The 18,609-nt window shown below is 41.2% G+C and overlaps 2 protein-coding genes across 3 annotated transcripts; both read right to left on the reverse strand.

Moving 5' to 3' along the window:
• Positions 1-1,379: 1,379 nt before the first annotated feature.
• On the reverse strand, positions 1,380-13,349 carry lsr (lipolysis stimulated lipoprotein receptor). Of its 2 annotated transcripts, XM_079344644.1 has the most exons (11): positions 13,085-13,349; positions 10,938-11,267; positions 8,955-9,074; positions 8,668-8,724; positions 7,013-7,159; positions 5,725-5,928; positions 5,538-5,594; positions 5,181-5,297; positions 3,406-3,703; positions 2,732-3,200; positions 1,380-2,132 (listed from the first exon to the last, which is right to left on the reverse strand). In XM_079344644.1, the coding sequence occupies exons 1-11, from the start codon at positions 13,122-13,124 to the stop codon at positions 2,097-2,099; spliced, it is 1,875 nt and encodes a 624-aa protein (XP_079200770.1). In that variant the 5' UTR covers positions 13,125-13,349; the 3' UTR covers positions 1,380-2,096. The 2 variants fall into 2 exon arrangements, with proteins under 2 accessions (XP_079200770.1, XP_079200771.1); XM_079344645.1 differs by lacking the exon at positions 8,668-8,724 and having other exon boundaries at positions 13,085-13,348.
• Positions 13,350-15,455: 2,106 nt separating this feature from the next.
• Positions 15,456-18,027, reverse strand: LOC306824511 (uncharacterized protein). Its single transcript, XM_079344689.1, has 6 exons — positions 17,975-18,027; positions 17,121-17,381; positions 16,422-16,481; positions 16,261-16,301; positions 16,087-16,103; positions 15,456-15,857 (listed from the first exon to the last, which is right to left on the reverse strand). Exons 1-6 carry the CDS (start codon positions 18,009-18,011, stop codon positions 15,794-15,796), a joined length of 480 nt encoding a protein of 159 aa, XP_079200815.1. The 5' UTR covers positions 18,012-18,027; the 3' UTR covers positions 15,456-15,793.
• Positions 18,028-18,609: the final 582 nt, after the last annotated feature.

Genomic DNA, 18,609 nt, shown 5'->3' on the forward strand with positions numbered 1-18,609 from the left:
TGGAGACCTCCGGGTGTTGATTGACAGGAGGAAGAGCGTGCAGCGTGAAGAAAAAAAAGGTCATCCCTGTTGAGGACAAAAAAAAAAGCCAGAAAACAAAATCATTGACCATCAGTGGGAGCTCTGAAAAACAAGGCGGTGCCAGAGATACATTCTGACTGTGAGGTGAGAAAATGAGTAGAAATCACTTTCTTACCTCAACTTACAGTGACGTCTTTAGTCAGGAGAGAGCACTCATAAAGGTTCGAGTCTGAACTTCTGCTTTTCATGTCCAGAGAGGTACCAAATTTATCTAAAAATATGCACAATTCTGGTCATCCTCTGCATGAAATATCATAATCTGTGCAAGAACATTCAGAGTGGACATGACATAAAGGAAAAAGTCAAATGAGATGTAATAGAATAATCTCTTATCAATCACAGCTTTGCAAAGTTTGTCTAAGAAGTCATTCTAAAAATGTCACTTTTAGTTTGAGCTGTTTTTATTAAATAAAAGGTGTGGTGCTTTTAAAGTATCATCACTTTTATGTTCTACACTTTGTGAAGTATTGCTGTTCTGTGATTCTGTGTCCAACACTGACGACAAACTGGATGGCTTTTATTTCTGCAACTTTTAATCAAGTGACACTTTTTAAATATAAATCTGTCTGCAGATAAAAACAAGGTGAAAGAAACTAAATCCCTGATGAACACAAAAAAAACCCTTAATTTTCCATCAGCGAAATAAAAGAGACAGTTTATCAATCTGGTTTTTAACAGTTCTCTTTTACTGTACTTTGTGTTACAGTTTAAAATGTTTTAAAGTAAGTTGTTTCATTGAGCCTCATCAAAGAACAATTCTGTTATCAATCAATCTTTATTTGTATAGCGTCAAATCATAACAGATGTTATCTCGAGACACTTTACAAAAGCAGGTAAAGGACCTTACTGTTTGTCTGTTAACATTAACGAAAGAGCAGGTAAACAGACCATGCTCATCGTTAAGTTTACAAAAAGCAGGTAAAGGACCTTACTGATGGCTATATTACAAGAGCCCAGCTTAACCTGTCATAGTGTAGCAAGAAAAAATCTTCCTTTTAACAGGCAGAAATCTTCAGCAGACCCGGATCATGACGGAACAGCCATCTGCTAAACTGTGCTGGGCATGAAATGGGATGGGGGGGAGATGGGACAAGATGCAGAAAGAAGAGTAGGATGGGATAGGATGGGGGGGGGGGGGGGGGGGATGGGGGGGGGGGCGTATTAATCATTTTAAAGTTCATTTAATGATTAATACGTCAAAACATCCAAAGAAATGCAGAGTCTCCACTGCTGCCTGTATCCTCTGCAAAAACAACAATTCGGTGCCATCAACTGGCCAGACAGTGAAGCTACAGAAATGCCCGACAGTGAAGACTGACTTTATTGTAAAATTAGGTTTTCATCACATCACAATACGTTTACATGTTGAGTATGTGTTACTGGTCAGCTGTACAATATCATTCTGGTTTACACTAAAAATTGTTTTTAAAAAAAGACGACAACAATAAAAAAGAAGCACTCAAACAAAACATCTAACCAAGGCCATTTGGTTTCTAAACATGGAGCACACTTATACATAACTGAAAACAAAGTTAAAATCAGCTCCTTTAGGTTTTCTTTTCTTGTAAAAACATTTGATTTTTCACATAAAGAGCTAAAAGTATCTAAAGACCCAGACAAAACTACATCAGCTGAATAAAACGACATCATTATAAAAAACAAAGTTGAAACCAATCGGGACATCTTTAGTCATCAAGATTCAGACTGCTTTACAGAGTTATCATCTACCTGACTTTCACATCTACAAGTTAAAGTCTGTACAAACGTAAGGCACTTGTGGCAGCCACAAAGTTTTTATACATGAGAAGGCACGTTTCCCCTGTTAATAAAACATTCATACACATTCAGCATCAATTCAAAGTTTAGTGTAAATCATAAAACATTTCATAAAAAAAAAAAAAAAAAAAAAATCAGCTCAACAATTAATAGTGTGTGCAACTATTTACAGTCCGGTCCTTTTAAGGGTTAATAAAAAAGCTGTTGTAGTGAACACGTTGCTCACGTCCTTGTTGTCTTTACACGACCAGGCTCTCTCGACTTACAGCTCCGTTCTGAAAGAGAAAAGAAAAACAAATGTTCATTCTTATGCCGTCACATTTTGTATTTAAGGGCGTGTTCACATGAGGCATGATCGCCCCCCCTCTCGTCCACCCGTCTGTGTTCACCTTAGTAACCTCGTTACAAGCCAGTTTGATACAGCAGGGGGCAGTATGCACATGGTTAGAGAGGTGACCATGGCAACCACTCACAGACTCCATCCTGCTAACTGTTTTGTTCTTTCTGAGACGCCAACAAAGACCCTCTTACTACACACACGTCTATCGTGCAGGCCGTGCTCCGTGGATACGACGTTTTTGAAGTGAAAGGTGGCATCGAGAAGAAAATGGAAGATACGTTTTTTTTTCTTCCTTCTGTATGTTCAGCTCATGTTGAAAAATTGACCATAAAGATTGAAAATTGCGTAAATAAAATGTATTGATGCAGGTCTGCTTAGGGCTTTGGTACAAAAAGATTCAAAGAATGCTTCACAAAATAAGAGAAGGAGCTGCGTCACACTTTCCCCTCAGATTTAGTTCAGGTGGGTGGTCCCTTTAACTTTCAAAGTAATTGGATGTAAATTGAGTGAATTTCAGAAGTTTGGAGGACGTACCTTGCGGAGGTTGCTTTTTTTAGAAGATGACATACTTTCATCATCACTGTACGGAGGAGGCTGAGGAGGTGGGTAGTCGTCACGGCGACCCGGGTATCCCGCAGCCGGGTTCTGAGGAAGTGGGGGAGGCCCACGTGGGGCCCTGCCACGATCCGAGCGGTCGCTCTCGCTGTCCAGTCGATCCCTGCTGCGCGCCCTCTGCTGCTCGCCCAGCCTCTTCCTCTCCATCGCTTCTCGCAGGAAGCTGTCGTCGTAGTCATCCCGTCTGCCCCTGGCACCCTCGCCTGGACGCCGATCCCTCTCCAGGTCCATCAGATCGTCACGGCTACGGCTTCGTCTCCCCGGGAGGCCGCCGTAGCCCCCTCTGTCTCCTCTCCGGCGATCATCGGGGGAGTAGTCACGGCGCCTTCGATCGTCTGAGTCACGGTCGTAGCCGCTGCGGGCGCTGCTGCTCCACCCATCATCAGAACTGAAGAGAAACAGAGCAGAAAATCAATTAAGACGATGAAGCGATGAAGACTATTTTAAAGAAAGGTTCAAATATCGATGACTGGTGACTCTGGTTTCAAAGTCAGGTTTAGTTAACGTCCAGTCTGACTGTAGACAGAGGTTAACTCTACATCCTGTGTGACAGCACGCCGTCTGTGTCAGCGGCAATGTGACATCACTCTCACCCTCTCCTGCCTCTCATCTCATCTGGGCGTCGGTTTGGTGCGAGGTCATCTCGGCTGTAACGACGCACGATGTCGTCCAGGTTGTCCATGGAGCGTGCCCGTACGCGGTCCCCCATGTAGCCTCCGCCTCGGGGTGGGTAATCGTCACGCCGGCGTCCCTGCTGGGAAACACTGCTGATGGTGCTCATGGCTTCATCCCGGTCATAAACCGTGGCCAGAGGTGGCGGCTGGGACCGACCCCCCCGACCTCGAGGGTCCAAAACGTCATGCAGAGAACTGACCTCACTCATGTTATCCACTAAGAGAGGAAAATAAAGAAGAGATGGTTACTGACAAAGACACAGTTGAATGTTTTCTGGTTGAAAGAGAGGAAGCAGACTCTGACTGTGTTTGTCTATTATATAACTTTGTGTTTTAAATAACAGACTGTTAGTTTGGAATCAATTCGTGATTCCGCTGTAACGGTGGGGGTTTCTGTATATGTGTTAAATGAATGATTAGGACATTATCAAACAGACTTGTGGATCATCTTAGATTTATGTATAAATGGTCAAATAACATAATATCATAACAAACAATAGCTCAGATGTGCTTCATGACCAGAACCTTGCAGTTACTGGCATGCTGCTCACAATCTCACATGCTAGTGAACCAGGACTCTGCAGTCACTGGACCAGTGCTGACCAGGATCTCACGATCACTGGCAAAGTATTCTTCTTCACAGTGTTCCTTATATTCTACTAGAAAGACAGCCCACAAATACTTCACTCTGCATAAGGCATGAAGAACTCATCTCCTTGACTCAAATGTCAAACATCTATGTTAAGCTAAATCTCTCAGACAACAACAGACACTTGGCTCCAAACCAAATATAACTCTGCTACTACTGTAATATGATCTCTTACACATGTATGTAGTACATCTTCACAAACCTAAATGAATTACTCTCACATGGTTGACACAATTAAAAGATATTTCCACAAATGTATCAAGATGAATGAATACATGAAAATACGTACTATCACAGACATTTAGTTAACGTGGTTTGTTACAGATATCAATGAATAAAAAGCTTCTCATGGGGCGGAAGAGAGACGGGCAAAGATGATTACGTAGAAACAATTTTGAGTCAAGACGACCACACTCCCCCACAGAGGTGTGACGTAAACACTTCAAGTGAAAATCGTGCGCTGCTTTCATATTTGCTTTCCAGTAAACTATGAAACTCAAAAAAAAAAAAGTCAAAGTCAGAGGCTGCTGCTCAGAGAAGTTAGCAATAGGTTTAAAGCCTAGTTAATAAATGAAGCTAAAGAAAAAAAGTCCATATAGACTTGACAATTAAAGCTTTTGAACACGTTATAGACAGAGATCAAATCTGAGTCTGTGTTGAGCCTTCAGTGGAAGTCATTACTGTGTCCCTCATAATGAACCTTCTTCTCTCTGAATTTTTGAGTCTGAAACCTGAATTTCTCCCGGGGATTTATGTATGGATATATTGCATATATATTGCATATATATATTGAAACTTTCTGCATCACGTCACACTGTGAATCCACGGTGTCATTCATGAGCAAAGAGTCCCTAAACTTCCCAACCTGTTCGTCATTCAAACTCTGTGACTCAGGTCAAACGCCCAGAGTCTTCATATACATGGGGTTTTCTCATGACATGTGCAGCACTTCTCGGCAGGAAGTAGTTTGTGCCACAGAAGTCTGGGGTTCATTCGGCGCATTAACTGTGACCCGAGTAGAAACAGGAAGTGATCAGTCACTCACTGCGGTTGTAGTTGGCAGGTCTCGACGGGTCCAGTTTAGACAGCTCCTTCTCCATGTAGTAAATGGCCCGTGTGGCGTTCCCGTCGGGGTCAACCTGGATACGATATCCACTGCGAGCTGGGGAGAAGGACACAAGAGATCAGCCTGTGAAGCTTCACGCAGATATGACGCATCACAAAAAGCAACTTGTGGAGTCAAGGCCCCTTTTTATGTCTTTCATACTTTGTTATCTTTACAGTAGATCCGGATATCCTCCCGACCTGGCTGTCCAAATATGCAATCCCAGGATACGCAATCCCACCCACCCCTCTCATTGACTCTGGGTGAAGTCAGAGTGACCCCCCTTTTTGTACTCACTGTGGTCTCCTCCACTGTCCGGGTCATGCAGCAGTGGCACCTGAGAGCCCTGTCCAACTAAACACACACACACAGCAAAGCAGTTCACAGATTGAAACAATTCTGAGAAACTACAGGAAGTCATGATGCAATGTCTTTGATACGCTCACTAAAACGGTTTTTGGTTATTCTCAGAACTAAAACTCACTTGAGCTGGCGCCGTCATATTCCCGCCCGTAACCGTTTGAAGGAGGAGCTTGGACAGCTCCGTTGGGAAGGGGGAGAAGAGGAATACCAGGCTGGTTCACGAGTTGACCACCGTATGGTGGCTGAGCATACATACTGGGAGCATACAAGGTGGGAGCATACTGACTGGGCACACCTTTCTTCACGGCTTTCCCGGCCTCGTACACTGAGGAAGAATAGAAAACACGAGTGAAACTCAGACGTGTGGTTTTGCAGTAGGAAACCACAAACCGTGAACGTCTTTGTTGCATAAACATACGATTACATAAAGTTACATACGGAACTATATCCTATATGAATGTCAGTGTGAATATCATGTCTTGTTCTGAGTAAGATCAAAGATATTCAGTCTCCGGTATGCGTTAGCTTAGCTGGCACTGCACAAACAAAGCTCTAAATCATCATCATCATATTTTGATATTTCAGTTTTTTGGGGGAAATTTACCAAATACACTTTACACTCAGCTTGAATTCAGAGTTTTTACTGTTTAAAGATTCCTATCTTGTTTACTCAAGTTAAGCTAATTAGCTGTTAGACAGTTCTTCATTTTATCTAAACAGGCTCTTTAAAAACAAAGTGTGTGTGTGTGTGTGGGGGGGGGGGGGGGGGGGGGACTTTCCAATTCTAAAAACTGGTCTGATAGCTGGTCGCCCATGAGTAAGGCATCACCCCTCCCCCCATCTTTTACACATCTTTCCTCCTCAAAGTCACATTGAAGGCTACACGTGACAGGGTCATCACACTTTAAACTGGCAGAATGGGGCGGCAGTAGCTCATTAGGGCAGCAGTAGCTCAGTCTGTAGGGACTTGGGTTGGGAACTGGAGGGTCGCCGGTTCAAGTCCCGGCACGGACCAAGTCCGGAAACTGGTCTGGTAGCTGGAGAGGTGCCAGTCCATTTCCTGAGCACTGCCGAGGTGCCCCTGAGCAAGGCACCGAACCCCAAAAAACTGCTCTGGAGCGCTCGCTGTGGGCAGCCCCCTCACTCTGAGACCTCTCCATTAATGCATGTCACTAGAACCCTGTTTGTGCATGAGTGTGCATCTCAGCCTATGTGTGTGTTCATTAGACAGAGTGTAAACCGAATTTCCCCTCGTGGGATTAATAAAGTATATAAAAAATAAATATAATAAATAATAAAATAAAAAAATGAACAGACCTTAAGGAAACCTTTAGTTCAATCCCCAGCTTTTTTCTAGTAAAAAAAAAAAAGAAAACAGGTGCATTTCATCTCTCCTGTTTGGTACTCACGCGCTCGTGGGCAGCAGCAGCGGTCGGGGCAGCAGGGGCAGCTGATGTAGCAGCAGCAGGTGTGTGGACAGCACTGACACCAGCAGATCCCGATCAGGAGCAGCAGCAGCAGAAAGCCCAGAACAACCAGAACAACCAGGAGCCAGTCTGTATGTGGAGAGTGCATTCATATTAATATCCAAGATTTAAGACGAGACCTTTTTTCCACCTTAATCATTTTTACTAAAGTTTTGTTCCTCAGTATTAAGATTCAAACATCCAGCAAAGAAGAGAACTTTGAAACTTTTCAATTAGATGGACGAGATGTGTCCTTGAGACGCAGATGCAAGGGGAGGTTAAAATGACTCCTCACACGGCCGTCAGACTAGTCAGAAAGGGATTTACTTGTAGTGTGTGCCTATCTTGAAAGCTGAGAGAGCATTGTCCAATTTGTTTACACAGCTAAACACAGTTAGTGGGAGTGTACATTACAAAGGAAACATTTTGCTGTTGTATTTCTGAACGTTCGGACAGTGTGCAGGAGTCCGCTTGCAGTTTTTGGTCATTAAAAACAAGAATTTCCCTCAGGATCAATAAAGTATCTATCAAGAATAAACCCACATCTAAGGAACATAGGACTTTGATTTATGTTGCCATGGTATCCACACATTATTTTAATGGTTATTGTGCAATGACAACCCTCAAACACACAATTCAAATCTGTTGGTAACCCTCACATTTCTTTTCTGTTTTTGAATGTTTCGATTAAGAAAACATGGCCTCAGTGTTGATGAGATATTTTCATCAGGCTTTGTGAATCTGGACAAACCGGTTCTTCATCCTGCCCGGGGCCTGACTTCAGTCTGCATGTCAGCTCACGCAGCACATTTCACCAAGACACAACAACAGCACCGAGAGGGGAGACACCGTTCATTCATATGTAGCAACTAATATGGAAGCTGGATGAGCAGAGCACCGTGTGAAAAATCTCATTTGGTTTGTGCACACTCATAAGGAAGTGATGAGTGTTCTTTTGTAACAACAGGGAGCTGCAGAAAAGAAACTGTCACGTTAAAGAAAGAGAAAAAAAATAGGTCAGTATTAAAGAAGCAGGAGAGTAAAGAGGAAAAGAAAAGTGTGAGTTTGGTTTGTATTAAACGTCATGCTAAACAGCATGTATAAGTATATGAGGAGTATAAGGGTTTGAATGTTACATTACATGAACAGGAAGTAAGGTCTGAATCATAGCTGCTTCCGTGTGCTCGTTTAATTTGACCTTTGGTATTTTAAAGTCAGATAGTGACAAAAGAAGTATACTGATCTCCTGCAACCCCCCCCTCCCCACGCGTACATCCACACACACTCAACCAGTGTGTGGGAAACATCACGTCGAAGACATCAGCGGATCTTTATTGAAGCCAAGTGCACGTTGTGTGCTGAAAGGAAATACAGTTTTCTAACACTGAGATGTAGCAGCTGTTTCAATGAAAATGATTTTTTTTAGGCTGTGCCCACTAACAGGATATAAGTCATTTATGTTCTGTTGCTGTTGTCTGACCTCAGCTGATCAGCTCTAAACGTAATCCACAGTCTGTCTCCTGAATGCATCACTGAACAAAAGCAAAAGAAACACCCCACCTAACAATAACCAAACTAGATGAAGTGGCTTGTACTACCTTCCATAACCAGTAAGTCAATCTCAGGCAGGAGGTCAGTAGTTTCTGACTTTCTCTCTGTGAAAGAAAGATAAAGCCACAATTACTTTAAAGTGCTGTAGGTCTAAGTTTAACAACTATGTCAACAACGAGTCGCTAGTGAGGGCTGGCGTTTGATTTCTTTTCCCTGCTGTCTGACAGGCTGCCGGCATTAACCACTTCGTCTTTGAAAGGGGAGATAGAAGAGATAGGGGAGATAATAGAAAGAAAAGAAAAAAGCGAGTCTGGGGCCCAGGGTCGGTGCTTACCGAGAACGATGAGCTCTGTGTAGTCCTCTCCGTTCCCTGAGAGATCCTGAGAAGAGATCACAGAACAGACGTAGACGCCGCTGTCACCCCATGCCGTCTGCGCGATGTTCAGGTCTGCATCTGTGGGGCAGAAAAAGCTCCCCAGGTTAGATCCTACGAATTCCACTTTCAAATGTCTTGAGTTTGAGAGTAGGCCTGCTCGATCAGAGAAAACCATTTAATCCATCTTTAATGTTGTGATCACAAAATAAAGAGCTGTAACACAGTGAGAACAGCACACAAACCTAATACTGATGTCTTCATTGGAATAATCCTAAACGTCACACCTCACCCTCTAATCTCACAGATTAAACGTTATTATGTAAATACGTGTAGGGTCATCGAGCCTCTCAACCTACGGAGCGTAGGACGTGACGTGATGGTTTTTCATCTTTTTAAACACAATCACACTTTCCATTTTGCGTGACTGTTTTTTTATACAGGTGAGATATGACTGAAAAGGAAGGCAAATTACTAAACTGAAAACTGAAACATACGATGTGAATGACTGAATAAAGATCTGAGTCAAATTGAGCAGCAGCAGCGCAAGAATGCATTTTAATTTCTGTGAAGGTAACAAAATTAAATATTGCAAAGTAATGCTAAAGCTACTAACAAGTGTTAAAGATGTTACATTTCTCTGAATATAAGGTCAAGTAAACAAATGACAGACACCATGAAATACTATTTATTATAAGAGACAATATCAGAGCACTGACGTGTGAAGAAGTCTGCAGAGATATTTTTCAAATCACACAGATCAAATAAAAGCAAAACCTGTTTTTGGTCATTTCTTTTAATTAAAGGTTGTTTTTAGAAGACCGGAAAAGTGTTAAACTGGTTTGGTGTGAACATATTGGAGTTTTTATTTCCAGACCGTATGACCCAGCTCTAACACAAAGATCAAAGGTGGGTGAATAACAGTGTTCATTGTCTTTGTAGCTTTGACGACAGCTGTTTTCACATATAGTGCAAAAGAAAAAAAGTCGACAAAATGTTCGGACCGCCCCCTAAAATTGTCCAGATGTGTTTGTGCACACATGCACCTTACAGCGGGAGACAATCCCTGTCGGAGAGGAGGGGGGGGGGGGCGCGCTCCTGGAGGGAGACATGACGTCAAAAGAACAACTGGAAAGTGGCGGAGGAAGCAGCAGAGTCCCCCATCTTAATGAATAGAAAACCTAAAGCAGCAGTTTGATGATGTGCACGGAGATTGAAGCGGCTACTTCAGTCCATCGTGCCATGATCACAAAGAACACACGTCACCACACCCTCCTACTGATTCTACCCTGCTTTGTTAGCTTACTCTGAATTCATGCGGAAGGAGGAGAAAGTGATGGTTACGGTATCAGACCGGTGCCATTGATAGATGTGCTCACCTGTAGCGAAACAGGAAGAACTCTAATCTGATTTTACCTGTCAGGGCAAAAACATTTCATTCCTCCTTCATTCCTTAAAACATTCACTGCTCTCCTCAAAGTGTGCAGACACTGTCCAACAGGGTTCATGTGTGAAGACATAAGGCTGCATCTTTCCACCCTGACTTTATCCCCACTTCTCAAAGTCTGTGAACACAGCAGGTCAGGAACACTCAACACGAGTGTGCAGATTAATAATGTCGTTCATGTTGAGCAGAGTTTTGCTTATCGCTACTTTACTGCTTAGATGTCTGGTTTATGCAGAAACGCCTGCGTTTACTTTTTGTTTTACTCCAGGGTCCATGCACATTTGTAGTGGTTTTAACACGGGGGGGGAACAAAATCCCCATCAAGAAAGACTCCTTCTCCTGCACACTCTAACTCCCTCACACGCTGTATTTCAAATTGTGAGAAATCTAGAAACACTAAAAATCTCCTGCTGTGACATAAATGTGCAAAAATAGTCACCAGTTCATGTGTTATAGGGTTTGAAATGGAATTTAAATGTTAATAAAAGTCGACTCACTGTTGAGGATGCTGATCTTTCGGCCCTGGTACTCCTGTCCCAGGGTGACAGCACTGCCTTGCTTGGACGCCACAATACGCACTGTCCTCTGGCTGTCAGCACACTCAATGTTGGGGTTGTAGTTGGGGTTGTTTTGGGATAAGATGTTATCTGCACTGCTCGGATTCAGTGCAGCCTGGACGGGGTCCCGGCAATATGATTTGTACTTCCATGTGACAACAGGAGGCTGGGTGGCCGTTGTCTGGAAGGTACAGGTGAGGGTGATGGGCTGGAAGAGGATGACAATGTTCCTCTTTGTGGGTGTCTGGACCGAGATGGCCAGGGTGGACTCTAAAGAGAAAATGTAAAAATACTTACAGTTTAAATGGCTGATATGAGAGTTAAAGAACAGTAAAGATTAAAAGGAGCAATATGTATCTCTGACATGTAGCGTCTAAATCTGGCACTGCAGTCCAAATTCTAAACAATTTCGACAGCCGTCTCTTTCCTCCCCGTCCCCCACCTCCTGAGAGCTGACGTGCATGTGGGTGGACACAAAGCTTCAGTGTTTAGCCAGCTCTGCATCAGTCTAGAAACTTCTAACCTCTTATCATTTTCCAAAAGCATCTCCCATTAATCTTTGTTTTACCACGTTTATGATCGTGGAGCTAATTTTTTTTTTTTAAATAAGACTTTTTAACGCAGGAGGAATCATATCTGAACCAGTTCACTTGTCTGCTTCCAACGTTACATCACCCCATTTGTTCGCATTGATAACTACAGTCATATCTGAAACCGAAGGCGGAAGTCTCAAACTTCCACATGGCGGTGCCTTAAACTTGCATACCTCCTCTGGTCAGAAAAAAAAAAAAACCCCGGGGTGATTCCGCACCGGAATTGAAACTTAGAAGGAGGACAAACAGTTCTGGCTGCTGCACTGTGAGAAGCAAAGACTTTAACACAGCATAAGTTTCCCTAAATGTCTGATCATAAAGTAAGGTCACTTTAATATGTATATCAGTACATATCTTACATATTAATCCTTTAACATTATCAATAACATGTAGATCAGATTTTGTAATATTAGGTAATGCTTTGTAAATCATTTGAAATCCCCCTTAGGGCGTGGCTCATGATAAACTGCTGGTATCACTGAGTGGGTGTGATGAGTCATGGGCTGAGTGTGTCAGACCTGACCATTACAGACTCTAATTAAGACAGGTATGCATGCTCTGCATCCTCTGACAACAGACACATGATCTGTACCAGGTTTTGGATCCAAGAAAGACTTATTGTTTTGCTCTTTTAAGTCTGTGGTTTTTCAGCCAGACTCTGACTGTCACAACCTTTCAAGCAGGCTTTTGTTAATCTTACAGTAGGCCCGAAGACTTGGAACATATTTAGACCATATAAGTCCATATAAGTCTTTTCAATTAGCTTTATCTAATAGGTCAACAATATTATAATAAAGACATGCAGATGTTCGTTGAGGTCTTTAATTTGTAACAGCATGCAGACAGGTTCTGCTAAAAGAAACTTTTGTTGGTAAAATGAGGTGTTATTCAAAGTCAAACACAAGCAAAGAAATGAATAAAATCATAGTCTGGGATTTTTAAGGTCATCAAGAGGACAAATGAAAAAAAAAATGAAAAAAAAAAAAGATGTGCATCTTTGCAGGTTTTAGTGCTGATTGTTTTTGTCTTTACGCACTAACAGTATTGTGAAGTCGCTTTGAGTCAAACTTCCTGTATAACAGTGAAGGCTTCAACAGGCCCCCCTGTCTCGGCGGTTTCTATTTGCCGTTAAGGCCTGTTCATTCTTTGAGGAAACACATTATGTTATAGCTGAATAATGACGAAAGTAATCCATTTCTATTGCGGATTCATTATCTCGCAATGGCTGTCTTCTAATTTATGTCGTCGAAAAAATAATACATTTCGACAGGTTGTTTGTATGATTTAAAAGTGTTTTGTAGGTCAATTAATTTTTTTAATAATTAAGCAAAAATATTCCCCCTCGCCCGCTAATTATAATCTAAATTTTACAGAGACAAAAGTATCGTCGAAAAGTGTCAAAATGTTGACGGTAACAGTTGCAGTATCTATCTCCGGACTTGTCACGGAAGAGGGCCCCCACCCTGTTAGGGGAAAAAAAAACTGCTGCCTTACCTGTCGCCATTAAAGCGGCGATGAACAGCGTCCAAAACATGTTGAATCCACGTTCCTCAGTCGACTATGATACTGTAATATCACTTATTGCGCAACTAAAACTACAAGTTATGCATAATACTGAGCACAATCGTACTTTTCCTCAGCCAGGTAGCGCCAGCTCCATTTTAAGTCTCTGTAGGTTTTTTGGAGGAGGAGGAGGGGAGTTACCTGCACGCGCGAGGTCAGCCGCGCAGGCAACAGGTGTGCGTCCAGGTTGTGAAATACAGGTTGTTGTTCGGACTTTTTTTTTTTTTTTTTTTTGCAGCTCCATGGTGGGTTTGAGTCTGGTATTGCAAACATTTAAATTATGTAAAGCACGAAAACGATTCGTTGAACAAATAGTTTTCGTTAGTTGAGAGATGTAGAATGAGCTTCTAAAATGTAGTTTCACCCCCGTGCTTTAGATAGATGGTACGATCCAACCACTGGTAATAATATGTGAGCACTGTTAGTTAATGTTTGACTAGTGTCTGCGTGTGTGCTCACTCGTGGAAGTGAAAATACGCGGGCCTGTGTGTGAGTTTAACCTATTGACCAAGCCTGACCGAGTTTATAATAAGATTTAGGTTTTGGTTTTTTTTGTTTGTTTTTTTACAGGTTTTGTGGTATCCAGGTCCTTTCCTTCAGTAATTGGCGACAACCAGCCCACATGAAATATTTAAGTGCATTCAAAACTTTCCTTAAATTAAATGAACTCAAGTAACCTATGTCTAAATGGACGTACATGTGCAGTTACTGTAGTAGCCTTTTCATCCTAAAGAGCAATTGAAGCCCCAAAAAGTTAGAAGAAAACAACAACAACAAAAAACATGTGTGTGCATACAATGAATGTAATCATTATTCTTGTGTCTGGCTGCTAAAAACAAACTGTACTGTACCTCACTAGATCAAGACAAGTTATCATTTACTGTTTAGTGATGCGTTCACAGACAAGGCAATTTACAGTACGTTACAGGCAAAAACAGAAATACATGAAAACAAAGCTTAAGGTAAGAATGCAAAAGAAATTAAGAAAATAGAGCAAAAGAAAGATTGTACATTATTAAAGGACTGAAAAAAATTTAACTCGATAAAATAAGAACTATTAAAGGAATAATTTGTTGCAGAAAGTCTATTTCTAAAGGAAAGCCTGAGTGAATAATATAGTTTGCTGGCAGGAGTTAAAGGAGCTGAGTGTGCCAGCAGTCATCAGATGTTCAGGGTGTTTGTTCCACAGGTGAGGAGCGTTGAAACTAACAGCTGCTTCACCTTGTTTGAACACTGAATAAACGTCTTCCTGAGGACCTGAGCAGTCTGGATGTTTTATGGGCCAAGACTATTCAATGCTTTATAGACCGGTGTAGATTTAGATTATAGATTTTGAAGTCGATCATCTGACACACAGGTAGCCAGTATAGTGATTGACGAACAACCTGAGGCCTGGAAACACACCGTTACAATAATCCAGTCTGCTAAAAATAAAAGCATGATAAATTTCAAGAAAACTTTTCCAGCACCATCACACGGACACGATACAAAACAGATTAAAAGGCAGCAGGCTCAGCAGATCCTCGTACATTGACATGTAAAGTTTGATGGTTGAACTTCAAGCTTTTTCTGTGTTGTTCTTCAGCACTTCTTCCACTTGATCACACAATTACATGAACAAAAAAAGGAGTCATGTGAAAGCTTGTTTAGGGCTTCAATCCCTGAGTGGACAATGTATTGATAAAAGGTATGTAAAATGTAAGCCCAAACAAGCGATTATTAAAGTGGATGATGCTCCCAATAAACTCATCAGGAATTACTGTGATTGTTGATCTTTTTAAAGGTTTTTAAAGGATCTTTTTACTGCTTGGGAGTGACAAGACCAAATGAAGCGATCTAAATTTAAACCTAAATATTTATATAAAACTATTTTATTTTGCACGTTTACTATTTCACTTATTTAGAGAAGAAGACTGCAGCTTAATCCATGGCTGTATTCATAAACGCCTACTACACGAGCAGTACTGATTTTGCCAAAGTGCGCTATATGTGAACAAACGCAAGTTCAGCAATATGCCAAAAATACCTGAAGGACGTACGGATTTGGAAAAAAAAACACAGATGCATCAGACCAGTCTCCCTTGTGTTTGATTACAGATGGTTAACAAGGATAAAGCAACATGACCAAAGCCAAGTGTGCCTTGAAGTTACCAGCTTTACATTGTCTGTGTCATGATGCGAATGAAATGACCCTGAAAATAATTGCTCAGAGCCGTGACTTTGGCGTTACACAAAATGGGAGTTGAAAAATGTGTGCTCAAAACGTGTCTAAGTGCCCTTTTCTTTTTCGCCCCTGCCCTTCATCAATTCATTTTTTTCAGTCATTAAGCAGATGCTACACTGGAGCAGTTTTTGCCATTAACTGGGCTGTTGTTTACTTCCACATTGGAAGACCAGAAACCATTGTATCCAGGCCTGGTGTACGACAAATAACGACTGTCATACTGCTGTGTGATGCAATAATGTTCGATAGTATCATGTAGTAGGCGGTTTGGAATACAACCATGAGACGGCGATAAAATGGCCTCTGCATGCTGCTGTCTTCTTGTGATGGCTTTATGTCGAGGTCGGATAAATTCATAAATCAGGAGAGACAGAGTGTGGGGGAGTGATGTGCAGGAAAGGAGTCACAGGTTGAATTCAAACCCAGGCATCTTCTTGTTGACCTACAGCGCCTGGCATCCCATTTCCTTGACCATCAGCACTGTTTAAAGAAAAAAAAAACAATTACTGCAAGTTTGGTGTTAAACACATCCAACTAGTGTTTTTTTTTTATTTTTCTGTATATAGATATATCTGACTTTACTATAGAATCAGGTTAGAGTGATTATTTTTTTAGGAATCTCTTTAACGTGGTTTGCTTCTTATGCTATCAAAATGTCAAATGAAATCACTAAAACAGAACCACATATATCAAAACAGATTGAGCCTACCTGTTTTTCAGGCAGACCTGAAAGACAAAATACAATGATTGATTTAAATAGTGAAATTGGTTGGGGTTAGACCAACACTCATGATACTTCAGTGACTTGCTCATACTGGAGCCTGACTTGAGATGTAATCGTGTTTGAAATGATTTTGCATGGAGACATAATAGTGACACTTACACGACGGATCAGCAGCCCAAGAATCAAAATGCCCAGGATGACTGAAAAAAGAAAACATGTTGTGAAAAGTTCAACAAACAAAAAAGAAAGTCCTGCTAAGTCTCCAAGTCATTCATTCATTGTTTGTAAAATGACATTCAGTGCTTGTGTGAAATACATACCGAAGACTGGAATTAATCCATAACGTCCACGTCCATGTCCACTCGTCTGTTTCCTTTCACCTGAACATGAAGGTGTATTTCATGGTAAGAATATAGCCATGTAATGCTGCAGCAAACAATACATGAAGCTGAGATGTTTCTGAATACAAAGGATCTGCTTTACATAAGATCGTGAGTTTTATTGAGTTTTGATTATGAAGGAATTATTGTAAACAACTGAGACACATGAATGACTGTCAGGCTTCTGTTTTAATCATAAAATGCAACATTGCTTAATATGGTCTGTAATATACATTCTTTACTGCAAAGTTGCTAACTTATATGTCCCATATTATGCCCTTTAAGAAGTTTCATTCGTCCATGAATACACAATTTTCCCTTTCATGTACTGACAATGAAACGCCCGTAACTCTTTCACTATTTTGCTAATATACTAACTAATCTTTCCTTACAGAGACACCTTTTGATTTAATCTTATTAGTGAGTTTATAACCTGATATATGTGTGTGTATATATATATACTAATATACATAATCTAAACTCAAGTGATATACAGAAATATATACTGTACTCATAACCTTTCCTTACACAGATCCAAAAGAATAACAAAGAAGGAACAGCTAACAACCATCATTACATATTCAATTATATTATGATGAGAAGAAAAGTTAAGTAATGTAATGTGTGTGTGGTACATACAGCCTTTGGTGATGTTCGGAATCATTGCTTTTCCATCTTCTACCTCCATTTGTGTCACATGATTTGGGCAGTAGATGAGGATTCTGGATTCGTCGTCACACACATCACAGGTGTCGTTGCCAGTTTGTCTTGGAAGATCAGAGCATGCTGGCAAAGTTTGGCTGAGATTCCTAGCGAACAGAGAATGGCCGTCTAGGGTGTATATGTCGGTCACGTTTTTGCATCTGTCCACGTCCATGCAGGTAAAGCAGTTAGTCCTAACTGTGGACAGAACAGAGGAAAACATTCATATGTGAGTCAAACCATGAAACCGGTATGATTTCAGCTTTGACCTATTTACATGATGTAATACTTTTTTTTTTGGCCTTTATTATAGACAGGAAAGTGGATAGAGGCGGAAATCAGGGAGAGAGAGAGTGGGGAGAGACATGCCGGAAATGAGCCACAGGCCGGACACGAACCCGGGCCACCCGCGCGAGGACTGAGCCTCAATGCATGGGCCGCGCGCGCTACCGCTGCGCCACCGCTGCGCCACCAGCGCGCCCCATGATGTATTACTTTTCTGAACAGCCCACAACATTACGTCCATATTCATCCCAGAAAAGACATATTTGTCCACCCCAGACATTAAATCTCTATTATCACTGGTCATAATTTATAATATGGACGCTGTTTATCTTCATTCCCATTATGGATACAATGAAGTCTGTCTGAGTATAATTATAAAATGTATTTGAAATCAACGTTTGATTTTAGTATTTATTTAGCTTTCATTTAAATTTTAAGACAATGAATTTAAATAAAGACAGAAATACAATAAAACACTGAAATACATTCACTTCATCACTACATACCAGGAAAGCCCTCAGCGACAGGAGGAAGAAACAGCATCAAACAAAGAAGGAACCCTGTACAATTCAGACAAAACAAATTTGTTCATTCATCGATTACGGGATACATTTCTGCTTAAAGACGCTTTAATACAGATTAATGACGTAAACTGTTATCTGTGATGTTCACTTCTTTCACACTGTGATTGTTAAAACTGTTTTGTGTTATGCTTTGTTATTTTTAGTTCCCTGAGCTGTTTGAGTTCACAGGTGGAGTAACTTTTTGTTTTACAATGAATCCCACTGTGACATCACGGGGGGGGCAGATTTTGAACAGAGAATTTTACTCTGTGTTTTGAGACATATGCAGACCACTAAGAGAGGACTGTGCGGGCTTTCTGAACACCCAAATATACTGCATGGGTAAAAACTCTGTGGGTTTTTCATTGTCTCATCTCATCCAATTATCCTTCCCTCATTCCTTCAGAAATTACAAACTCCTCTCAGTATTTAGAAGTGTAATAAAAAGCACCATCTTTTATCAGGACCTCATAAACAAACAAAGCATTTAAATTTCCCATTTCTGACACGTTTGACATAAAATAACTTTATAATTGTGTTGCTTTGTTGGATAGAATTACCTCAGACTCAGCTAAACG

The sequence above is a fragment of the Symphodus melops genome, assembly GCF_947650265.1.
Source record: "Symphodus melops genome assembly, chromosome: 5".
In the NCBI taxonomy this organism is placed as follows: domain Eukaryota; kingdom Metazoa; phylum Chordata; class Actinopteri; order Labriformes; family Labridae; genus Symphodus; species Symphodus melops.

Excerpts from the sequence above, each read along its gene's own strand:
- lsr (XM_079344644.1), bottom strand. The coding sequence starts at position 13,124 with ATGTTTTGGACGCTGTTCATCGCCGCTTTAATGGCGACAG. Across the intron at positions 5,595-5,724 it reads ATATGACGGCGCCAGCTCAA|TTGGACAGGGCTCTCAGGTG; the intron begins GTGAGTTTTAGT and ends GTGTGTGTTTAG. Across the intron at positions 3,201-3,405 it reads GAGATGAGAGGCAGGAGAGG|TTCTGATGATGGGTGGAGCA; the intron begins GTGAGAGTGATG and ends GTTTCTCTTCAG.
- LOC306824511 (XM_079344689.1), bottom strand. The coding sequence starts at position 18,011 with ATGCTGTTTCTTCCTCCTGTCGCTGAGGGCTTTCCTG. Across the intron at positions 16,482-17,120 it reads TCCGAACATCACCAAAGGCT|GTGAAAGGAAACAGACGAGT; the intron begins GTATGTACCACA and ends CTTCATGTTCAG. Across the intron at positions 16,302-16,421 it reads TGGATTAATTCCAGTCTTCG|TCATCCTGGGCATTTTGATT; the intron begins GTATGTATTTCA and ends TTCTTTTTTCAG.